Source organism: Pelobates fuscus, chromosome 6, assembly GCF_036172605.1.
Source record: "Pelobates fuscus isolate aPelFus1 chromosome 6, aPelFus1.pri, whole genome shotgun sequence".
In the NCBI taxonomy this organism is placed as follows: Eukaryota; Metazoa; Chordata; class Amphibia; order Anura; family Pelobatidae; genus Pelobates; species Pelobates fuscus.
In genome coordinates, this window is record NC_086322.1 from 59,577,975 (window position 1) to 59,600,036 (window position 22,062).

At 40.9% G+C, this 22,062-nt stretch overlaps 1 protein-coding gene across 1 annotated transcript in view; it reads right to left on the reverse strand.

The window, feature by feature from the left end:
- The window catches only part of MAN2B2 (mannosidase alpha class 2B member 2), a 41,926-nt gene that overhangs the window by 12,862 nt on the left and 7,002 nt on the right, over positions 1-22,062 (reverse strand). The window contains exons 3-10 of the mRNA XM_063457749.1: positions 19,655-19,760; positions 19,379-19,551; positions 18,010-18,125; positions 15,268-15,445; positions 14,102-14,297; positions 12,042-12,232; positions 9,736-9,889; positions 6,801-6,922 (exon numbers count right to left, since the gene is read on the reverse strand). Of these exons, the coding sequence (XP_063313819.1) occupies positions 6,801-6,922; positions 9,736-9,889; positions 12,042-12,232; positions 14,102-14,297; positions 15,268-15,445; positions 18,010-18,125; positions 19,379-19,551; positions 19,655-19,760 (1,236 nt within the window). The remainder of the gene's footprint in view (positions 1-6,800; positions 6,923-9,735; positions 9,890-12,041; positions 12,233-14,101; positions 14,298-15,267; positions 15,446-18,009; positions 18,126-19,378; positions 19,552-19,654; positions 19,761-22,062) is intronic.

Here is a 22,062-nt window from a genome sequence, read left to right on the forward strand (position 1 = left end):
ATGTGCTAAGTCACATTTTGTTGTTTAAATTAACACTTCCAAAAAACATAAATTTTACTTACCGTAAATTTCTTTTTCCTGAAGATTAGAGGCAGTGCTTATACCACAGGGATATCCAATCTGGAGGGAAAAAACAGGCAGGCAAATCTCCAAACATTTAAACCCTCCCCTAATTACCTCCTTTCCCATAAGTAGCAGCTCCTCCTGATCATACCCAGAAAATACATAAGCCAAATAGCTGCAAAATTACTGAGTTTATTAGAAAAAAAGGGGCGGGAATGTAGCACTGCCTCTAATCTTCAGGGAAAAGAAATTTACGGTAAGTAAAATTTATGTTTTTCCCTTCAGATTAGAGGCAGTGCTTATACCACAGGGATATAATAAAGCAGATCCTGAGGGCGGGTTCATTTCACTACAGCTTGAAGCACCTTGCGCCCAAAAGCAGCATCCTCCGAGGCCAGTATGTCCAACTTGTAGTGTCTTGAGAAAGTATGGAGAGAGGACCAAGTAGCAGCCGAACAAATCTGAGAGGGAGATGCAGCTGCTCGGAGAGCCCAAGACGTCGAAACCGCTCTAGTAGAGTGGGCCTTTATAGGGCCTGGATGTTCCATGCCATTCTTGGAATAAGCCAACAGAATACAATCCTTCAGCCATCTAGCCAGAGAACTCTTCGAAACCTTCATGCCTTTCCTAGTGCCTCTGAATAGGACAAAAAGACTATTATCCTTCCTGAAGGATTCCGTAGATTTTAGGTATTGTAAAAGACATCTCTTTACGTCTAGGCAGTGAAATTTGCTTTCCAAGGCATTAGATGGATTCTGACAAAAAGTCGGTAAGACCACTTCCTGGTTGACGTTCGAAACCGAAAAAACTTTAGGTATAAAAGAAGGATCGAGCTTTAGAACCACCTTGTCCTGATGGAAAACTAAAAAAGGAAAATTCGCCCGAAGAGCTTGAATCTCACAAATTCTTTTAGCTGATGTAATAGCCACCAAAAAGACAGTTTTTAACGAAATAATCTTCAGGGAAGCTTCCTCCAATGGTTCAAAGGGCGGCTCACAAAGCGCTGAAAGAACCAAGTTAAGATCCCAGGGAGGATAGGTTTCCCTAACATAGGGCACCAAACGAGTTAGAGCTCTGAAGAACCTCGAAATCAGAATATTAGAGGCCAAGCATCTGAGGGAGAAGAAACTGATAGCAGAAACCTGCAATTTCAATGAAGCAGGTTTAAGACCTTTAGCAAATCCCATCTGAAGGAAACTTAGAATCTTCTGGATGGATGCGGAAACAGGGTTGACTTTAAATCTACAACACCACTGACAGAATATCTTCCAAATTCTAGCGTAGATCTTTGAAGTAGATTCCTTGTTAGTTGCCAACAGGATCTTTATCACTTCAGTATCCAGACCGTTGCTCTCTAGAATCTGGCGTTCAGAAACCAGGCCGTCAAATGGAATCTTCGAAGGGTCGGCAGAGGCACCATGGCGTCCTCTAGTATTTCTCTTGAAAGTGGGAGCTTCCAAAATGTGGCCCCTGGAAAATTCAGGAGAACCGAGAACCAACTTCTTCTTGGCCACCATGGAAGGATAAGGATAATACGTACACTTTCCAGTCTTACTTTTTGAAGTATTCTGGGAATAAGCACTACTGGCGGAAAGGCATAAGCCAGGTTGAACTTCCATGGAACTGACAGGGCATCTATGATATCCGGCCTGTCTGTTGGATTTAGGGATGCAAAACGTCCTGTCTTCCTGTTCATTCTGGAAGCCATCAGATCTATCTCCGGAACACCGAAGCGGTCTGTGATGAACTTGAAAGTTCTGCATGACAGGGACCAATCTGCTTGTTTCAAATGATGCCTGCTCAGGGCATCTGCCACCACATTGAATTTCCCTGAAATGTGAACTGCTGAATTTGACATCAGGTGCACTTCTGACCACAGCATGATCATTGAACAAAGGCTTTCTAACTTTGTTGATCTCGTACCTCCCTGTCTGTTCAAATATGCCACTGTCGTTCGATTGTCTGAGCGGATTTGAATATGTCGATCTTTGATAAGCATCTGAAATGCCAAGAGTGCCATCCACACGGCCTTTAATTCCCTGAAGTTCGAGGAATTTTTCATATCCTTCTCTTGCCAGGACCCCTGCTTCTTGATGTCTCCCAGATGGGCCCCCCAGCCCAGGGCAGAGGCGTCTGTCGTAATTATAGTGAAGGACTTCATCCGGAATGACAGACCCTCGTGCAGGAATCGAGAAGATGTCCACCACTGCAGACTTCTCAAAGTTAGCTTGTTGAACCTCATAAGCCCATCCAGGCCGAGTTCCTGTCGATTCCAGACTTGCAGAATGTTTCTTTGTAGAGGTCTCATTCTGGATTTTGCCCAACCGACTGCCGGGATTGAGGCTGTAAACAGACCCAGTAAGCCCATGGCTTCTCTGATTGAAAACACAATTTTTCTTCTGAGATTCCGAATTAATCGCTTGATTTTTAGTTTCTTCTCTTCTGGCAGGAATATCTTCATTGCGATAGAATCCAAAATCAGACCCAGGAACTGGATCCTTTGAACTGGCACTAGTTCCGATTTGTTGAAATTTATTAGCCAGCCATGCTTTTCTAGCGATTCTATCGCTGTCCCCAGGTCTAGCTGTAGTTGACCTTGGGACTCTGCAATCAACAGCCAGTCGTCCAAATACGGAATGACAGAGATGCCCATACCTCTTAGAAAAGCTGAAACGACTACTAGCAGCTTTGTGAATACCCTGGGTGCTGATGACAGGCCGAAAGGTAATGCTCTGAACTGGTAATGTTTGATTACTGATCGGCAGCACACAGCGAACCTTAGAAGACTTTTGCTGGATTCTGCTATGGGCACATGAAGATAGGCATCTTTTAAATCCAGGGACGCAAACCAACTTTTTGGATGAATAAGCAGAGTAGCGGACTTTATTGTTTCCATGAGGAACTTCTTTTTGATAATCCACCTGTTTACGGCTTTTAGATCTAAAATGGGTCTGAACGAACCATCTGGCTTTGGAACCAAGAAAAGTCTTGAATAGGTGCCCCGAAAACTTTCCTTGAGAGGAACTTCTTCCACCACTCTTTTCAGTAATAGAGTCGATACTTCTCGCATCAGAGAGAGTTCCATCTCTAGAGAATGAACCTCGGAACATAGAAACATTTCCATTGGGGCTTGTGATAATTCTAGAGCGTATCCGTGTTTTATCACTGTGAGAACCCAGCGATCTGATGTTGTTCCTTTCCAGTGCTCTAGGAAGTGACTCAGCCTTCCACCCACAGGCCTGGCGTCATAACTTTTTATTTCTTCTGTCAGAAAATCTTTCCTTCTTCCTATAATCAAAGGCTTTTTTATGCTGACCCCTGAAATAGTTTCTACGAAAGGAACTTCTAAATGAGGGAAGCGACTCCGCTTTACGTCTTCTAAACTGCTTCTTAAATGATTCTGGTAAAGCTTTCCTTCCTTCCTTCATCTGTTTTAACAATTCATCCAGTTTTGAACCAAAAAGTCTTCCTGGTTCAAAGGATAGGTCACACAGTGAATTCTTAGATGCTGTATCTGCTGACCAATTTTTGAGCCAAAGCGCTCTTCTGGCGACTGTTGAAGTACCTATACTCTTGGCCGAAATTTTTAGGCTTTCTGCAGACGCATCTACCAAAAAATCAGATGCCATCCTGATATTCTTTAATAGCTTTACCGGGTCTTCCTTAGTTTCTCCCGTATAAACTTTTTCTAGTTCTTCCAACCAAAGTCTTTGGGCCTTGGCAACAGATGACCCCGTAATCAAAGCTTTAGCTTGGGCTGCAGAAGATATGAACAACTTTTTTAAGGAGGAGTCAATGCGTTTGTCCATGACATCCTTGAGCCCGCTTGTGTCTCCAATCGGTAAAGTAGTTTTCTTAGAGATTTGAGCAATAGGAACGTCCACTACAGGGACCGTATCCAGCTTACAGTCTTGTTCCGATGCTAAGGAAAAAAGAGTTTTAAAATGTCTAGACAGAAACGGCTTGTGACTAGGGAATTTCCACTCTTTTAAAATCAATTCCTTAATCTGTGGGAGAAAAGGAAACACTTTGGACTTTTTCCCTGTTTCCTCAATTCCAAAAATGCACTGCACTTCTTTAATCAATTTCCCAATTGCTTCATCTGGGAAGGCAAACTCCTCATCTGAAGAATCACCACCTGAAATTTCCTCATACTCAGAACCACTAGTTACTGAACTAGTATCAGAAGCTTCCCAAGATCTCAGTCTTTTCTTAGCATGTTTTACAACTTGCGAATCTTGGGCAACCGAGGCCTGGACTGACTGTAATGCAGCCGACTGCATATCCACAAATGTTTGCTGCATACTATGTTGCAACCAGCTGAGGAAAGTAGACATTTCTGTTCTTTTTGCTTCCTCTGAAGCTTCTTTAGAACACACTGAGCAAAGTTTCTTTTTATAACCATCTGGCATAGGTTGGCTACACACAGAGCAGATTAAATGCTTGGCTTTAGATGAACATTTCCCCTTTTCAGCAACTTTATCCAAATTTTCCGGATTAGACATACTGAAAAGAGAAAACAAAAAGGGGAAAACAATCAAATTTTTTCTCCTTATCGATTCAGGCTAGGACCCATTTAATTAAAAACTTAATCAGTCTTACCTTAAATGGCCTGAGAGTGTGTTGGAGGGCAGGTGAGATAACACTCTTTACAACCGATCTGAGAGCTCCTGGCAAACAGAGGTTGCTGCTGGTAAATGCTCATATAAGTCCTGAAACCAAAGAGAACGCCCAGTTCAAATTTGGCGCCTGAATCAAGGTTCGCATTGCGCATGCGCATAGCGCTCCGCGACTCCCTAGTGGAACGCAACGCAACCTGTGTGTGCGTTCCACCGCAGGACTTCCCAGCCGACGCACGCCTGCGTCCTTCGTCAGACCGGCACCTGGCACGGCATTAGACGGCAACATAAAACTTGAGGGACCACGCCGTCCGGCGTGTTAAAGGCTACTTACCCGGACATGAAGGAAGCAGTGCCCCCAGAGCCTCAGCCCTTCTCACCTGCTTCCTGGAGAACCTCCTGTCTAACCTCCCCTGCCGGAGGCAGGCAAAGAACTGGGTATGATCAGGAGGAGCTGCTACTTATGGGAAAGGAGGTAATTAGGGGAGGGTTTAAATGTTTGGAGATTTGCCTGCCTGTTTTTTCCCTCCAGATTGGATATCCCTGTGGTATAAGCACTGCCTCTAATCTGAAGGGAAAAAAGAGTATATCCTCTACAGCAGTGGTGGCCAAAAGCACCAACCCAGATTTAAATTAAAAAAACACAAAAAAAACTTATTTGATTGATGTTACAACAATTGAGTGCCCACGTTTTGTCCATCCAGTTCTATACTTCTAACGGCCAATAAAGAAAAACAAATTACTCAATTAAAACTCCTACACAGTTTAGTCACAGGCAGCACTGCCTGATCTGAACTGTTGGAAGTAAGCAGTCTGCACTAGGAGACGAAGTTACCCAGGCAAACAGATCACTTAATATCGGTCTGTCGTCTCTCTCTACCAGCTGTTTGGCTGTGGATTAAATTAACCAGTTTATTTGTATATTGGAAAAGAGCAAAGAAAAGCAGCTGCATAGGCCAAGGATGAAGGAAAAATCTCACTTTCAACAGACTTTGTGAGGAAGATTGTACACATGGGTGTAGCTAAAGAATGAGCTTCCTTGAGATCCATAGGCTCTATTAGAATGTTGTGCCTTTGAGAAGATTATTACGGTATATCTTTCTACTTTCAATTTAAGGTAAAAGGCTAAGCATCACATTCTTTTAACTTTTAATTCTTTGTTCAATTGTATAACAGTCTCTGTGCAGTCCTGTTGTCTCTCACTGCACAAGATTAGGTCATCTACATAAAATTAATAGACAAGTCAATTTTCCAATTATATGACAGATAAATAAAAAAAGGGTCTGCTTTACTCTGAATTACTGTAAATTTTGTTATATGAGCTTTTTAGGGCACAGCATGATGCATAGCGAGAGAGAGAGAATGTGAGGAAAGACAAACAGGAAGGTACTTTCTCTCCAGCACCACAGAGACTACAAAGGACAGACAAATATCACCAGCAGCAGCAAGTCCTCCAACACATTCAGATTAGGCACTAGTGATTATTACTAACTGTTCCAATGAGGGGTAGCCCACTAAAATTACATAGGGACCCATTTTGGGGCCCAGATTATGTGTATGGAACCATTATGATATTCGAGAGAAAAAGAAAACCACCGAAAACAGATTTAAAAAAAAAAAAAAAAAATCAAAACAAAACTAGTAGTTTGCTGTAGTACTTTTTAATGCATTACCCATATAATGTATAAATGCATTGTAGCAAAATCTATCCTAAATTTCCACTCCAGTGAGCCAAAATTATTTTGGGACTATTCACACGGTGCATTGGATCTTTATCAAGACATTCATATTAAGTTATGTCTGAACCAGCAGAAGAAATCCTGGACTATGTGCAGGGTTTCTGACTTGGCAGTTTGCTAATAAGTGATCATTCTCTGTCTGTGTCCACCGAACATAGTGATACATATTTTAGTTAAACACTGCTGGGCCTGTAATTTGTCAATGCAAACATTTTCATATAAAACATTTCCCTTGATTGAAGTCAGGTAATCAGGCTAATAATTCCAGCTGACCTTAACCTTTCTTTTCTCTTTTGATAATCATTTCATATTTCTCATAAATAAAGTAAACAAGCAAGACATCATACATTTGCATACTGCAGTGAAGGCGGCAAGTTACCTGTGCTGGTACGGGCTGTCCAAACTCATCATACACACCGACTACCGAGGAGTTCACCGGCACAGTTACAAAAGTTGAAATGTTCCATGCCAATGGGTTGTACACCGTAAAGTTTATTGCATCTTTGAAGAATAAAAATAAGGAATAGAATTCTAACTATTGCAAATGTAAACCACAAAGTGTAACAAAAACCTTCTAAATATCATCTAGGTCTAGTAAAAGTAACAAAAATTAGGGGGGGTGGGGGGGGAATAGTACATTGCAGAATACTAAAATCATAAAAAAAAATGTATTTCAAGCACGGGCTGCAATGAAGAGATGACATTTATTCTGTATTATAGTCACACATATCTGCTTTCAACATATCACCTTGTGGTTTATATTTGTTTCAGTAAAGTCCAGTTATAACGCTTATTAATGTATTCTCAAATCAAATTTGTTCTGCTGATCAACTGTCTTAGACTATTTGAAGGGTTACCCCATGCACCTTGTCCACTCCATTCAGTGATTTGATGTGGTCATGGCTCCTGGAGTCCTGGAGTCTGTATGTGCAGCGTTTCCCTTTGAAACACTTCACATACAAAGTTTATCCTCTTTGCTTCTGCAGGTGTAAATCCATCTCTAGCAGCGTCTTTGGGGTGTCATTAAGTTCAATTGTGTACAGATTTCTAAGCACAGAATGAAATTCATTGACTGGGCATGTTCATCTGATGCTCTCTGCCAATGATTGACTTCCAGCTTTTGTTTTGGATGGGACCCAGTTAAGAGGCTAAACCACTGCAAAACTATTTGCCCTATTACTAGTAATCGGGGGGCCAGGGCATCACTGGAGTCATAGTGACCACAGCGGCTGTAGTGCCTATGATGTTTGGATTAATCCTTTACTTTATTTAAATGTTGCATATCTGTGGTTCTTGCACTTTTAAGATACGTTTTACAAATGTATATGCAGATAAGGTTAAAAAAAAAAATGCAGGGGGGCGGAGCCTGGCAGCCATGCCGAGCAGTCGCATGCAACATGGGCTCCGAGGCAAAATCCAAAAACCGAACAAATTAAGCGAGATAAAGCCCTCTAATCTACTCTCACAACAGCCCCAGCCTAAGGGGCTCAACAAAACGATGTTACAAGCCACAAATTTCAACTGCCAGCAGCAGTCTCTTACCGGAGATCGATCCGAGGCCTACGGGAAGCAAAAGCAGGCGACGCGAGGGAGGCGGGCGATCCCTCTGCAGCAGCAGCATCCCTGGACGACGGTCTCCCCGGAGGACTCTACCTCCCGCCCCCCCCATGCCGGCGGGGGTTATCCCGGCAAACACAAGCGACGACCCAGCACCAGAGAATCACACTGAGACACCCATGGTGGACGCCACGTGCGGGACCCGACCCAAAATGGCGACTACCGCACGGCCAGCAGAGTCGCCAAGCGGACAGCATGACCCTATCCTGTGCTCTGTGGACCGCATGCTGCAGACCCTGAACGAACACTTTCACCAGCTATGGGTTAAACTAGAGACCCACATAGTTAATAGGGCGCCTACTCCTCAAGTTGGAGGTCGAGGTGGCAAGAACCAAAGGGCGAGTAGTACTCTCTCGGGCCTAAAGCACTCAGACAAGCCTGCATTACACACTGCTGGCCCACCTAGGCCGAGGGCCACCAAGGGTAAGACCCGGAGGCATCACCCACATGGACGGAGGGACGGCCGCCACAGAAGGCGGCAAACCATCAGCTCCCCCCGTGACTCCCAACATGGGAAGGACCCAGCCCACAGAAGCGCACGGGTCTGTGGAGTAAGGATGTTGGCCTTCATCCCGGCCCGGGGCTGGAGAGAGAACACACCTCGCTCCCATCAATCAGCCACCTATGTACCCACTTCTGCAGCAAGAGCAACTAGTAAAGCTAAGGGGCTAGAGCGAGGAAACAGCCCATTTGAAATCCGCTACCGGCTCACCTTATGGATTCCCAACGGCAGCAATAGTGACTCACGCCATCCCCTCCACGCCACTGCGGCAAAGCGAGAAGCCGCAAAACTGCACACTTCCCAGCATGCAGAGAGAGCCGACTCCCGATCCAGAAGCGCCCCTAAGTGGAACGCCACAGGCAAGACTCAAGTAGCAGCAAAGGGCATCGGCTAAGAGGACTAACTCGGTGCCTCATGAACGGGCACGCCACCATGGGGCAGTAAGCAGCCACCAGTTGGTCCAGTCAGACCCCACCTTGAGGGACACTACGAGACTCTCACTTACCTGAACGTGCCTATATGCAAATGCCTATTTTATTGCTATGTCTAGCCACTCTCACTACTCACATGCTCGCACTACTAGTTACACTAAGATACCAACACATCACAAGTAACACACGAACAAACAAACACATAGCAGCGAGACCTAATGTGACGCACATGCTTCATACAGCGAGAACTAATATGCCATAATGCAGACCTAGGGCTTGTAATTTACAGGGCTACACTCCTAACCATACCAACAGGCGAGAATACTTTTGTTGTCTACACATGTAGCCTGACGTGCTTAATGCTAACGGCAGATGTCCCATAACCTGTATATTTCTCTGTTATTTACATGCTAAGTCAAGCATAGATTGAATTGCATATGTTTTTCACCAGTATTACTCTTGTTTCCTTTACTTTAACGTTGCCGGTACCACCGTATAGTTCGGAGCTACCTTCATATCTACTACTCTATACATGTTCTTAACTTTTTGGAAAGCTTACTTAATAATACAAAAAATGAGGCTGCCAATCGTAGGAGATGTAATACTGTGTTACAATGATCCCACTATGTACAAATACTATGCATCCCCTCTTTTCTGAAGGTCTATTCTGTATCCCATTTAACTCCTGCCTCAATAAAAGAAAGATTGACAAAAAAAAAAAAAATGCATTTCTACTGATAGAAGAGATTTGCGTTGATGAATACCTTTGATGTTACTGTATTTTTCTGAGCTGAACTGGTCCATAACTATTGCTCCCATCAGCTTTCTTACTCCCACCATCCCTCGAAAAAGGTTTTCCATATACATGTCCCTAACCTTTGGGGACTCCGTGCCTGTGATCCCATCATGATGCTGGACCTTCAGAAAAATAAATATTTATTTTACAAGCACACATATACATATACCTCAATCCAGCATTTATTATTTATATTCACATGCTTGGCATTTGGGAAAACACTATATTTTCATAGCTTCACATACATCACTTTAAAAAAAAAAAAAAAAATCATATATTTGTATTCCTCTAGTGTTTAAAACTGTATCTATATGATGTGTATTAATCTTTCTTGCACAATCCATACATATATGTGTTGTTAGCTCACTCAAATATTCTGATGTCCTAATTACACTGAACCCATCATGTGCAGAATTACTATTAATCTTGCAAAGCGGTTAACATACTCCTGGGTGTAGTATGATCTCCTATAATGCAACATCTGAGCTACACATATTAATTACTATCTACTTGTTTTTATGTGATAGTTTCCTTCCCAAATAAAATTAGGAGCATGACCATATTTTTCCCTCATATGAATGAATTATGCATTTTAACAGACTATCATATATCCTGCAACTTTAGAAACAAAAGGGAGTATAAAAGCTCCGATAAGATTGCTAATGTGGTAGACTGACTGAACAAGTCGTTCAGCTGTCCTGCATACAATAGACCTAATTACAATTAGCTTAAAGGACCACTATAGGCACCCAGACCACTTCAGCTTAATGAAGTGGTCTGGGTGCCAGGTCCAGCTAGGGTTAACCCATTTTTTTTTTATAAATATAGCAGTTTCAGAGAAACTGCTATGTTTATAAATGGGTTAATCCAGCCCTCAAATCCTCTAGTGGCTGTCTCATTGACAGCCGCTAGAGGCGCTTGCGTGATTCTCACTGTGAAAATCACAGTGAGAGCACGCAAGCGTCTATAGGAAAGCATTGTAAATGCTTTCCTATGAGACCGGCTGAATGCGCGCGCAGCTCTTGCCGCACGTGCGCATTCAGCCGAATGGGAGGAGAGGATGAGGATCGGAGGAGGAGAGCTCCCCACCCGGCGCTGGAGAAAGATAAGTTTTAACCCCTTTCCTCTCCCCAGAGCCGGGCGGGAGGGGGTCCCTGAGGGTGGGGGCACCCTCAGGGCACTATAGTGCCAGGAAAACGAGTATGTTTTCCTGGCACTATAGTGGTCCTTTAATTAATAAAAATCTATGAAGAGAGCTGTTTATGTAAGGTTACATATGTTCTGTCACAGTGTGTTAATTCTATTAATCTACAGTGTTCTTCAATTCATGTTTTTATGAATTAAACAAATAAAATAAAAATAATAATAATGTCACCAGAGGGCAAATACATAGTTGTGGGTTCACCATGCAAGTAATTAAATGAACACTGTAGGCATTATAATCATTACATCTCGTTGATTTGGCTGAAATACTGGAGTCCCCTGGCACTACCTCTCCATTTAAACCATTTTCTAGCAGTTTAACACTAAATAAAGTTGATGGCCACCCACAGGCCAGCACCTACCAGAGGTATGACTAAAGCAGAAATTACACTCTCTTATGTCCATACAAAAAAAATGGTTGCTGGAATAGGCTGAAAGGAGTCAGCGGAGTCAGCGGAGTAGGGCAAAGTAGCTGCTCAGGCTAATGTTTCCTCATAATCCCCAAAAAACAGAGCCGATGAGCTGCTGGGAATCACTTTTCCATCAAAAACAGTTTACTGTGGAATGGAAAGACAATGCCAGGGGACTTCAGGCTTTCTAACCACTTAAATGAGATGAAGCTGTTACAAAGCCTACCCTACAGTGTCCTTTTAAGAATAGCATACCGGTATGTAATGACATCTCTAAATGTATTTTTTACCTCCTTGAAACTGGAGGAACTCTCTATGTCACTTTTGCATATACAAAAGACTCAAGATTCTGTAGAAAATAAACAGATTTGTAAAAAAATAAATAAATAAAAAATAGTTCAACATTATGTAAAGAAAAGTCCTGAGCTCACTCCCATCACTGGGCGGCTGCAAATGACTACAGTACACATCAGCCCCAATATATAGTAAAAACCAAAGAAAAACAAGTTACCTGCGCTCTCTCCTTAATCACTATGTATTTTTAAACAAATGGAGGTTTTTTAGTTACCTCCAATGGCCATGATAGGATTTGGTTTTTACAACATTATGTAAAGTTTACAAAGGATCAAAGAAAAAAAAATTATTTGCAAAGAGCACTTACCTCTGAGACAGCCCACCGGAGATCTTGCAGTTGCATCAGTGCCCAGATTTTACTCACAGAACCTGAAGGATACTTTAAAAGATACAGTGTGAATGCAGACTCCCCTGCATTCAGCAACGAACTTGCCCTCCGTGCTACTCCTTTTAATACGTTGCGAGATGTATAAAACCCGGTCCATGCTTGGTATGTGTCTGTGGAAAGGCAAAATAAAGACGAGAAAATGAAAAACATTTCATATGCACACTTCCAGTAGGGTTAGTAATTTCAAATAACATATAGAACTTTAGTTTAAGAAGCCATGTTTACATTGGTAATAGTCCTAAGTTACTGTGTCTGTGCGTTATATATTTGTTATCATAATAACAAGTACAATTGGATACATGAAAAGATATAGAAAGTGCAAATTAAGCCTAAAGTGAGTATCGTATCAACCGATGATCTTGAAGTTAGCATTTTAAAATGAGCCTGTCCACTATCCAAATATATAGTAGTATAGTAATGTAGGTAGTTGGCAGTCTCTTTAACCCCTTAAGGACCAAACTTCTGGAATAAAAGGGAATCATGACATGTCACGTGTCCTTAAGGGGTTAATGTGGAATGTCATGTGTCCTTTTTTTCTTTAAATTTTCCTTTTTTAACACCCCTTGTATCTGAATGATTATACCCAACCCCCCCCCCCCCCCCCCACCCGCCAGTTGTTTTTCAATTTTTATTATCATCTTTTCTTATCTGCACTGGATCCCATCATACAGGTACTGCCATTATGTTCTACTCTGTCCATAATGTCTGCAGTTTTTCCATTTGTGGGATTATTTTCACTAATGGATTCTGGGTACATTTTAATCGCCGGCCATTGCAAAGATAAAAAGAACCCACTCCCAATGAAAAAAAGTAGTCTCTACTTTCACTTATGTATAACTAAAAAACTAATAACAGGTACTGTGTATCATTTGAGATTTCAAAGATTGGGGTTTTATTCTGACCACCTTTACCTGATATCTGTATTCGAGTGTAGACGCGTGTTCTATTTGCTGTGGTGTAGACTGTGGGGAATACACTTAATGTAGGAAAACTCTGCACAAGTTTGTATGAGTTTTACAGTACTCACCATTAATATTAGCAACCTTGGTAAATAGGAGCAAAGAAGGTTGTAAAAAAAAAAAAAAAGGCTGTATTGTTTAACCTTCTGTATTGTTTATCTTTCTTAAATATAGGTGTGGCACAATTATTGCTGTCCCTAAGAATTCATGAGAAAAATATATCTGAAGAATATTTCCACTAATAGTTAACATTTTAGTAAACCTGATATGGTGGTGGCTATTTAATGTTTTGAAACGGTTTTCTGCAAGAGGACCTGGACATTTTGCTAGTATATCTGGCATCTATCCAAAATCCTCATATATTAAATGAACACCTGACTGCCGCTTCAAACAGGCTGTGGTTGGATCTTCGAGCAGGACAATGATCCAAAACAACAAATGATCCAAAACACAAAATGGTTTACTGACCACAAAAATGGTTTACTGACCACAAAATCAAGGTGACATCCATTGCCATTCTAGTCTCCTGACTTGAACCCCATAAAAAAACGTGTGGGGTGAACTGGAGAGTCCACCAGCATCGACCTCAAAATTTAAACGATCTGGAGAGATTGGAGGAATGCCCTCAGATCCCTTGTCATGTATTTTCCAACCTCATTAAGTATTATAGGAGAAGTATTATAGAGCAAAGGGAGGTAGCACAAAGTATTGACTAAATGGGTGCCAATAATTGTAGCACGCATATATTTATTAAATATATATATTTTATAAATTAACCTGTGTTTTGTGTGCAAATGTTTAATATCCATGAGAGTATTTTTGTGTATCAAAGATCAAAAGGTTAAACAATAAAGAAATATTTTCACCGCCTTTTTGGCTCATATTTACCAAGGGTGCCAATATTAGTGGCGGGCACTGTATGCCGTATAACTAAAAGCCTACTAGAAAAAAAAAAAAACTACAAAGTAACAGTGCCATTTTTAAATTATCTATTCTCCTGCAAAATTTAATCCAACCTACCGGAAGAATATGGAAGGAAGTCTTGGCTATCTAGCACATCCCACGTAAGATTTCTATCACGGATGCTACTAAAGTACTCTCCAAGAGTAGCATATTGCACAGTCACTCCAAACTCATCGTGGCGATTAATATAGTCCAGTAATAGATCCATGTTTCCAAACTGAACTGAGGAATTGAAGAACTGTTTGTCGCATCCCTATAAAGCATAACCAAGAGTATCAGTAAAAGTAGTGGAGATTTATTTGTACACATAAAAACAAAAACAAAGTGATTGATGCAACAAAGCTCTAATTCAGATTCGCTGTACAGAAACCTAAATATTAAAATATAACTGCCTGACATGATTTAGTAAGGACAAAGCTCTGCCGGTGTAAATAATTGGGTTGACTGTGTGCCCTATATGACCCATATTTATCAAAGCGCACACACATTATCACAATTAGAATATTAATAATAACGAGAAATCACCATGGAAACCAAAAGAATGTGTCAACATTTATGTGCCCTAAGGATATATACGGGAGCTGACCAATGTGCTTAATTGTGTTGACATGTGAGATATCGGCCTGCTTGAAATCATAGGATACATAATATCTAAGGAAACAGAGAAAACGTGGAGGCACCAAAGGAGGCAGGTGGGTTAGAATAAAACAAACACGAGTGCTTGCTCTTTTACTCCATGCTAGTTTAGCCTTAGCAATTCACTTGCTTATTCATTTTTTATTATTTTGTTTTTTATTTTTTTACAGATGGGGTGAAGCAGTTTGATACTATTTGAGGAGTTGGTAGTGTAGGTTATAGCTGTATTTTTTTTTTTTTTTTTTACAGTTAAGTAGAAACAAGGGACTCCAATGAGTGCTTGCTCTTTTACTCCATGCTAGTTTAGCCTTAGCAATTCACTTGCTTATTATTTTTTTATTATTTTGTTTTTTATTTTTTTACAGATGGGGTGAAGCAGTTTGATACTATTTGAGGAGTTGGTAGTGTAGGTTATAGCGTTTTTTTTTTTACAGTTAAGTAGAAACAAGGGACTCCAATGATATGTTCTATACATGTTGAAGTCACCATTGAAATCAATGGAATGCCCCCACTGCTCTACAACAACTCTTTACACATCCCCTCTGCTTAGAGATTTACTAGATGATTATCCAGAAGAGTTTGCTCACCCATGGCCATAGAACATCATTGGTTCTAAACCACGCTGCTCGCTGTTTAATGTTCTCCACCATCGTTTCTGCATACAGTTTAATATTGTCCACTGTTACTGGAAGACTCATGTTTGGATAAATGCCATCTATTGGTGGGTCAGGGAAAAGCGCAACTCCATTCCAGTAAAATCCTGATCTAGTGTGCGAGGAAAAAAAGTGTAAATATGTAAGGGAAAACAAATATTATGGTTTCTAAGGGCTTTGTAAAAAAAAAAAAAAATGTAAATAAAAGTGCAATAATAAATCTGTTAACCTTTTTATTGCTGCCTTATTATTATTATTAAGTAGTATTTCAGGGTTAATTCCATCTTTTCCAGAATGCTTTCCTTTATACACTTCGTTAGCGACTCCCTCCCTCTCCCAGTCACGTGTGGTGTTCCCCAAGTTTCCATTCTCGGCCCCCAACTATTTACATTATTTATAAATGATCTGCAAATCCTCAAATGTACACATATACGCAGACGACACAGTGATCTATTGCCTCGTTTCCACTGAGCTGATCAGTACAGTTTAAAAGGTTTAGAATGGACCAGTCCATTCTGGTGAGTGTTTCCACTGCAAGTCAGACATTTCAGGGCCATGCAGGGTTTAGAAAAAATGCTCTTCCTGTCCACCATTCGATGGATTGCTTTCTAGCTCCACCCTTCCCGAACCGTTCCATTTCTTATGGCCCTACATCTGAAGCAGGACCCTGAATGGATTGGTACGGTTCCACTTTCATAATGGAAACACCCAAAATAGCGAACCGTACTGAACCGAACCGATCCGCTCAGTGGAAACGAGGCAATATGTGAGGAAATCCAAGCTACCGCAGCTTGAGGCTGTGCTCCAAGACCAGTTTACAGAGGTAGAAAAAGTGGATCGCAAAAAACAAACTCTTCCTAAACACTGACAAAACTGTCACAATGACCGTTGGAACAGTACCTAAATTACACAAATTACACAATTCCCACCTATTCATCAAAACAAATTCAAATGGCACACTGACCGCAGTCCACTCTTTCAAATACCTGGGTATGTTGTTAGACCCCAATCTATCTTTTGGCCTCCACATAGAAAAACTTGCATCTAAACTTTATCCAAAACTAGGTGCCCTGTACAGAAACAAATCCTGCCTAAGCCCTACAGTAAAGGAAAAGATTGTACAGCAAATGCTGATGCCAATAATTGATTATGGGGATGTGGTATATGCATCTGCACCACAATCCCACATTAATAAACTCAATACATTGTATAACTCGTTCTGCAGATTTGTGCTACAATGTAATTACAGGACCCACCATTGTGACATGCTAAAAGAACTAAACTGGCTGTCGCTGGAATCCAGACGCACCCTTCATCTTTCCAGCCTTGTTTTTAAGAGCTTTTCTGGGAAACTCCCACCCTACCTGAGCAGAATGCTCTCCCCGGCTATTTCCACCTCCTATAACCTTCGATCCAGTACCAGCACTTTATATGGTCTACCTCAATACAAAAAGAAAGCAGCCCGATACTCCTTCTCGTACAGAGCGCCGCAATTGTGGAACAACCTCCCGCACACTTTAAAATCTTCCCCAAGCCTAGAGCTCTTTAAGAAATCCCTCTCGACATACCTCAAAACAGAATGCACCTGTCATGGTTGATTATATATTTCCTATCTGCTCTATTATGTTTTGTATATATTGTGTATTAATATTGTTTTTGTATTTTATTGTACCCTAATTGTAACAATGCAATGTTTTGTGGACCCAGGACATACTTGAAAATGAGAGAAATCTCAATGTATCTTTCCTGGTAAAATATTTTATAAATAAATAATACACATTTTTAGTGGATAGCTCAGGATGAATTGTAAGTTCTTCTATTAAAGATATGCTAAAGGGAAACCAAGTACCATAACCACTACATATCATGTCTATGGGAACCATCATCTATTTTATTTGTTAAATTTATTTAAAGCCAGATGAAAAGGACTCTTCCCTCTTCAGCTGACTTGAATATGCAGAATTTACATTTCCACATTACTGTAGTACCGGAGGTGGGTTAGCTCTCTCGGCCTAGCACTACCATCAAAGTTAGATGTAACTGATAAAGTGGAGGTGCAAATACCACATTTTCTGTGTAGTTTTACAGTTTTAGATGTGGATTTTTTGGGGGGTGTTGAGGACTGTCCTATCTTTTTGTCAACCCACTCGTAAACAGTTTAACAAACAACAAACAAATTTAAAAAAGGAGTAAGGTACTCAGACTCTTAACACCATGCCCATTATCACTGATCAGTAGTGGTGTGTAAAGGTTATGTGCTTTAAACTGTCCGTCACAAAGCTTCAATATAAAAGTGTCTAGACTGTCTCAGGCTAAATAATCTGAAATTATTGAAATCAAGCAGTGCATTCACACATTCTCAACACCTGAAGGATGTGTAGCAACTGAGATAGTCACATGTTTCCAACTTAATTATTCCATAATACAGTTTAGGTTTAAATAAAGAAATGAAATGCTTTTCAGAATTCCTGGCTCATTGAATACACCCCATTGTGTATTATTATTTGAGATCTGTACTCTGTTATTTACATGGTTTTAATCAAGTTCTGAAATATCCCCAAATATAAATTACAGTTTACCTCATTATTTATGATATATCAGATATGACAGAAGGCAGAATGTTTGCATTAGAATACGCCAGTTATTTCGCATTTTTGTTTTCCGGGAGTGAGTTACCTGTTAGAAAATGGCAGAAAAGAGGGGGTGCAATATCTATACTGGTCCATTACATGCGTGAAGATTTCTTGCTTGTCTGATAATGAAGGGGACCCTCTCCATATAAACTGTAGCTTCTATGGCACAAAAGAAACAGGGGAAAAAGTTTCAAAATGCAAATCCGTCAAGAACAGCAATCACAACAAGTCACATCTATTAGTAAAAGGATAAAATATTGAATTAAAGGATCACTATAGTGTCAGGAAATGAAACTCGTTTTCCTGACACTATATAATCCTTAGGTCTCCCCATCCCTCATGGCCCCCCTCCCGACGGGACTGAAGGGGTTCAAACCCCTCCAGCCACTTCCCTTTATCCAGCGCCGGGAAGACAGGAAGACAGCAACTAGAGGCTGGAGTAACCCTGCAATGTAAACATAGCAGTTTCTGGCACCCAGACCACTTCATTGAGCTGAAGTGGTCTGGGTGACTATAGTGATCCTTTAAGCATTAAAGAGAGACAGTAAGGAACAACATGACTGTAGTCATGATGCTTGAAGTCTGTATGTGCAGTATTTCAGCTAGTTAAAAATAAATATTTGCATATTTATCGTCTGTCGTCGGCATGTATAGCATGCTTGTGACAGACGGCCAATGGCGGCACGACCCTGCTCTTTGTGCCGTCCAAGACTTCTCTACAGCCTATACTCCAGGACACCCCTCCTCCGCAGTAAGGGGGAGTGACATCACAGAAGGATCGGATTACAGAGAGAACTTGGTATAGGTGCAGGGTCACTGCTACGTTTATCCTTGGGGAGCATGCCAGCAAGGGATGCTCCAACCAAAATATGTGTTTTATTAAAATGCTGTTTAACCATTTAATTAAAGTGGCCAACAAGCAATACAAAAATAAAATAAAAAATAAAGTCAAAATATAAAATACCTGTGTAAATCCTACTGAAGGTTTGTACTTCACCTTAATAAAATCAAGTTCTGTATGGTTTTAAGGGAAATTAGGACCAAAATTCTGATTTATCTATAACTTCCTTGGACCCGAATATTCTACAATATATTGACTATGGAGGATCAACAGGGTTGAGAGCAGAGTTACACTAAAGTTGGACAGCATTATTACTCATTCAATAACATTCTAATTTGACAACTTGCTCCTACCACACTATGTTGGGTTGAACACTAGACCTTTCCTTTAAGTCATACCTCCATTGCCCTCTGCTCCTGAAAAACAGAGGTTGGGGAGATGGGGAGCAGCTATTGGCATAATAAAGCTGCAAAATGCAGGGCTGGCTGGCAGAGGAGTGGGGCGGCGTAACAACCAAAATGGGGGATTAGCAGTCACTCTGCTTAGTATATTAGAATGTTTGTAGTCTTACCTTGTTGTTCTGCATATTTGCTTTTAGATCAAAGTCAATGCGAGAGATGAGGTGGGCATTGAATCCAGCCATGGCAAACAGGGTTGGTGAAGTAGCTGAGGCACCAAAAGGATCCACATGCCAGGAAAAACGAGGTCTCACTCCAAAGGTTTCATAAAGGAAGCCATGACCTTCTGCAGAAGAAGCAGAATAACAGTGTTATGCCACTGACACATTGTCATTTAATTTATAACAGCAAATAAGACACCTTGCTTAACTCAGGGCACAAATCTGTACCTGTTAGTTGCAAAATTTGATCATCTATCGCAGTGACTGCTTCATCATGCATTACTTGTCCTCCGATAATAAACTGCAATCTCTCTTCATCCACCAAGTGATGGACCTGGCAAACAATACAATAGAAATCAAATATACTCAGAGTTCGACAGTAAGACTCTAATAGTCCATATGTATTGTATATAAGTGGGGAGTAACATACAATGGCATTCCACAAAAATATACTTCTGCATTCACACTGGCGCTCCACACAAATACACTCCCACATTCGCACACAGTCACACCTCACAAATACATTCCTGCATTTACACTGTAGCACATACACATCTGCATTCACACACTGACACACTGTGCAAATAGTTCCCTACATTCACATGCTAGAACACTGTGCAAATACACCTCTGCATTCACACACTGACACATTGCTCAAATATACCCCTGCATTCACACACTTACACATCACACAAATGCACCCCTACATTCATACACAGACACAAAAAACAAATTGACCACTGCATGATATACTAGTATTAACATACTAGTATTAAGATACTAGTTTAAGGTAGAAAAAGGTAGAAAGAAAATTATTGGAAAAGTAACTTTTTGTTACCACAATGCATGGAAAGTCACCAAGTACTGTACGGCTTTTGTTTGTTTACTTACCATTACATGCATGATAAAGGGAGAAATAAGTTATGGAATTTGAAAAAAAAAATTGAAAGACGAAAGGATCCATCTAGTCTGTATAGTAAGTCGCAGTATCAAAAAAAGGGAATTCAGCTAACTGATCTACAAAAAAAATAGCGATAACATAGTTTAATACAGTAAAAATAAATTAAAACACTGTGCAGCTGGAATACACTCTCAGGATAGATGATAACAAAATTGCTTTTGGGTACCTCCCCTAAGGTTGTTTGGGGGGCTAACCAACGATATCCCCCTGCTTCTGTTCCTTGAATGGACTCCACATCAAAAAAGATTTTCTAAAATAATATTCATATTATTTTATTTGTTTGGTCCCTGAGGAAATCTCATGTGGGGACGAAACATGTAAGACCTGTTTTTTTTATTTAATAAAGCATTCCTTTTGATACCTTTCCTGAGTCCAAGAAAATCTACTTTGATGGAGAGTCCATTCTAGGAACAGAAGCAGGAGGATATCGTCGGCTAGCCTTCCAAACAACCTAAGGAGAGGCACCCCATAGGCAATTTTGTTGTCATCTATCCTGTAAGCTGTGCAGTGTTTTAATTTATTTTTAACTGTATTACACAATGTTATTGCTATTTTTTTTGTAGATCAGTCAGCTGAATTCCCTTTTTTTTATATTTGGGATATTGCATGAGGAGACATGCGCTGGGATACCCCTTGGGGAAAGCTGTACATAACAATTTTGTCAAAGATAAGTGCATTTATTCCACAACTGACACAAAGGGTGAGATTGTGGGTTGGTGTTTGTGTGATGGAGCCCCCTGTACCCCTGGCTGGGTACCTCCACCAAGGACTACTTCCTAGCTAGAACAAAGGACACACCACAGCACTTCTGCCCACAGTCACCTTGGCTTGAGTGGGGTCCTGGAACCACTCCCTGCTGGAAATGAATGGGGAATTCACTCTAGACACCCCCAGGCACTGGACGACACTCAGTCATGGGAGCTCTAGTCCGTAAAAGGACTTTCCCTGTTGAATCCTCCACACTGGAACAGTTATTAAAGAATAGCCCTATCCCATCCCAGTAACCACACGACACATAGTTCTGGGAGTACAAGCTGGACAGTGTCTTTCTAAGTGTTGTAGAACCGAACACAGGCGATGATGGAAGTCCAGCGGTGTTCGGGAGTTTCAGTGTCCAAAAATAGTTCCATGAATTTGACGACTAAACACTGCTGCCTGTGTTCATGCGAACAAGATGGCCACCACCTCATGGTCATCCATAGGAAATGTGGCCACCCAAACAAATACTTGGAACACTGCAGTTGAAATTGCTACAAAGTAGCAATTAGGCTTAACGAGCTCCAGGGTGGTCTTCGGTCCCCAAACCAAATAGTCCAAATATACTGAGACTTTTCCACTACATTTTAAAGGATCCACAGTCTGTGGGCAGGAGGCTGGCAAGCAGGCTCCTCCAGGTGCTCGTGGCAAACTCACTTGGAAAGTGGGGTTTGTCACAATATGTATGGTATATCAGACTGAAATTCCTTATCTGTTATTCAGGATAGCTTTATGCACATCCAAATGAACCACTAGCTAGAAAGATTAGATCAGAGTTAGGCAATCTTCTGCACTCCAGTGTTAATTTTGGCGGCAAATTTCAATTTAGTTTTAGTCATAGTCTTTTGACTAAAAATCCATTTTAGTTTTAATCATATTTTAGCAATCTGAATTGTTTAAGTAGACTAAATATCCGCTA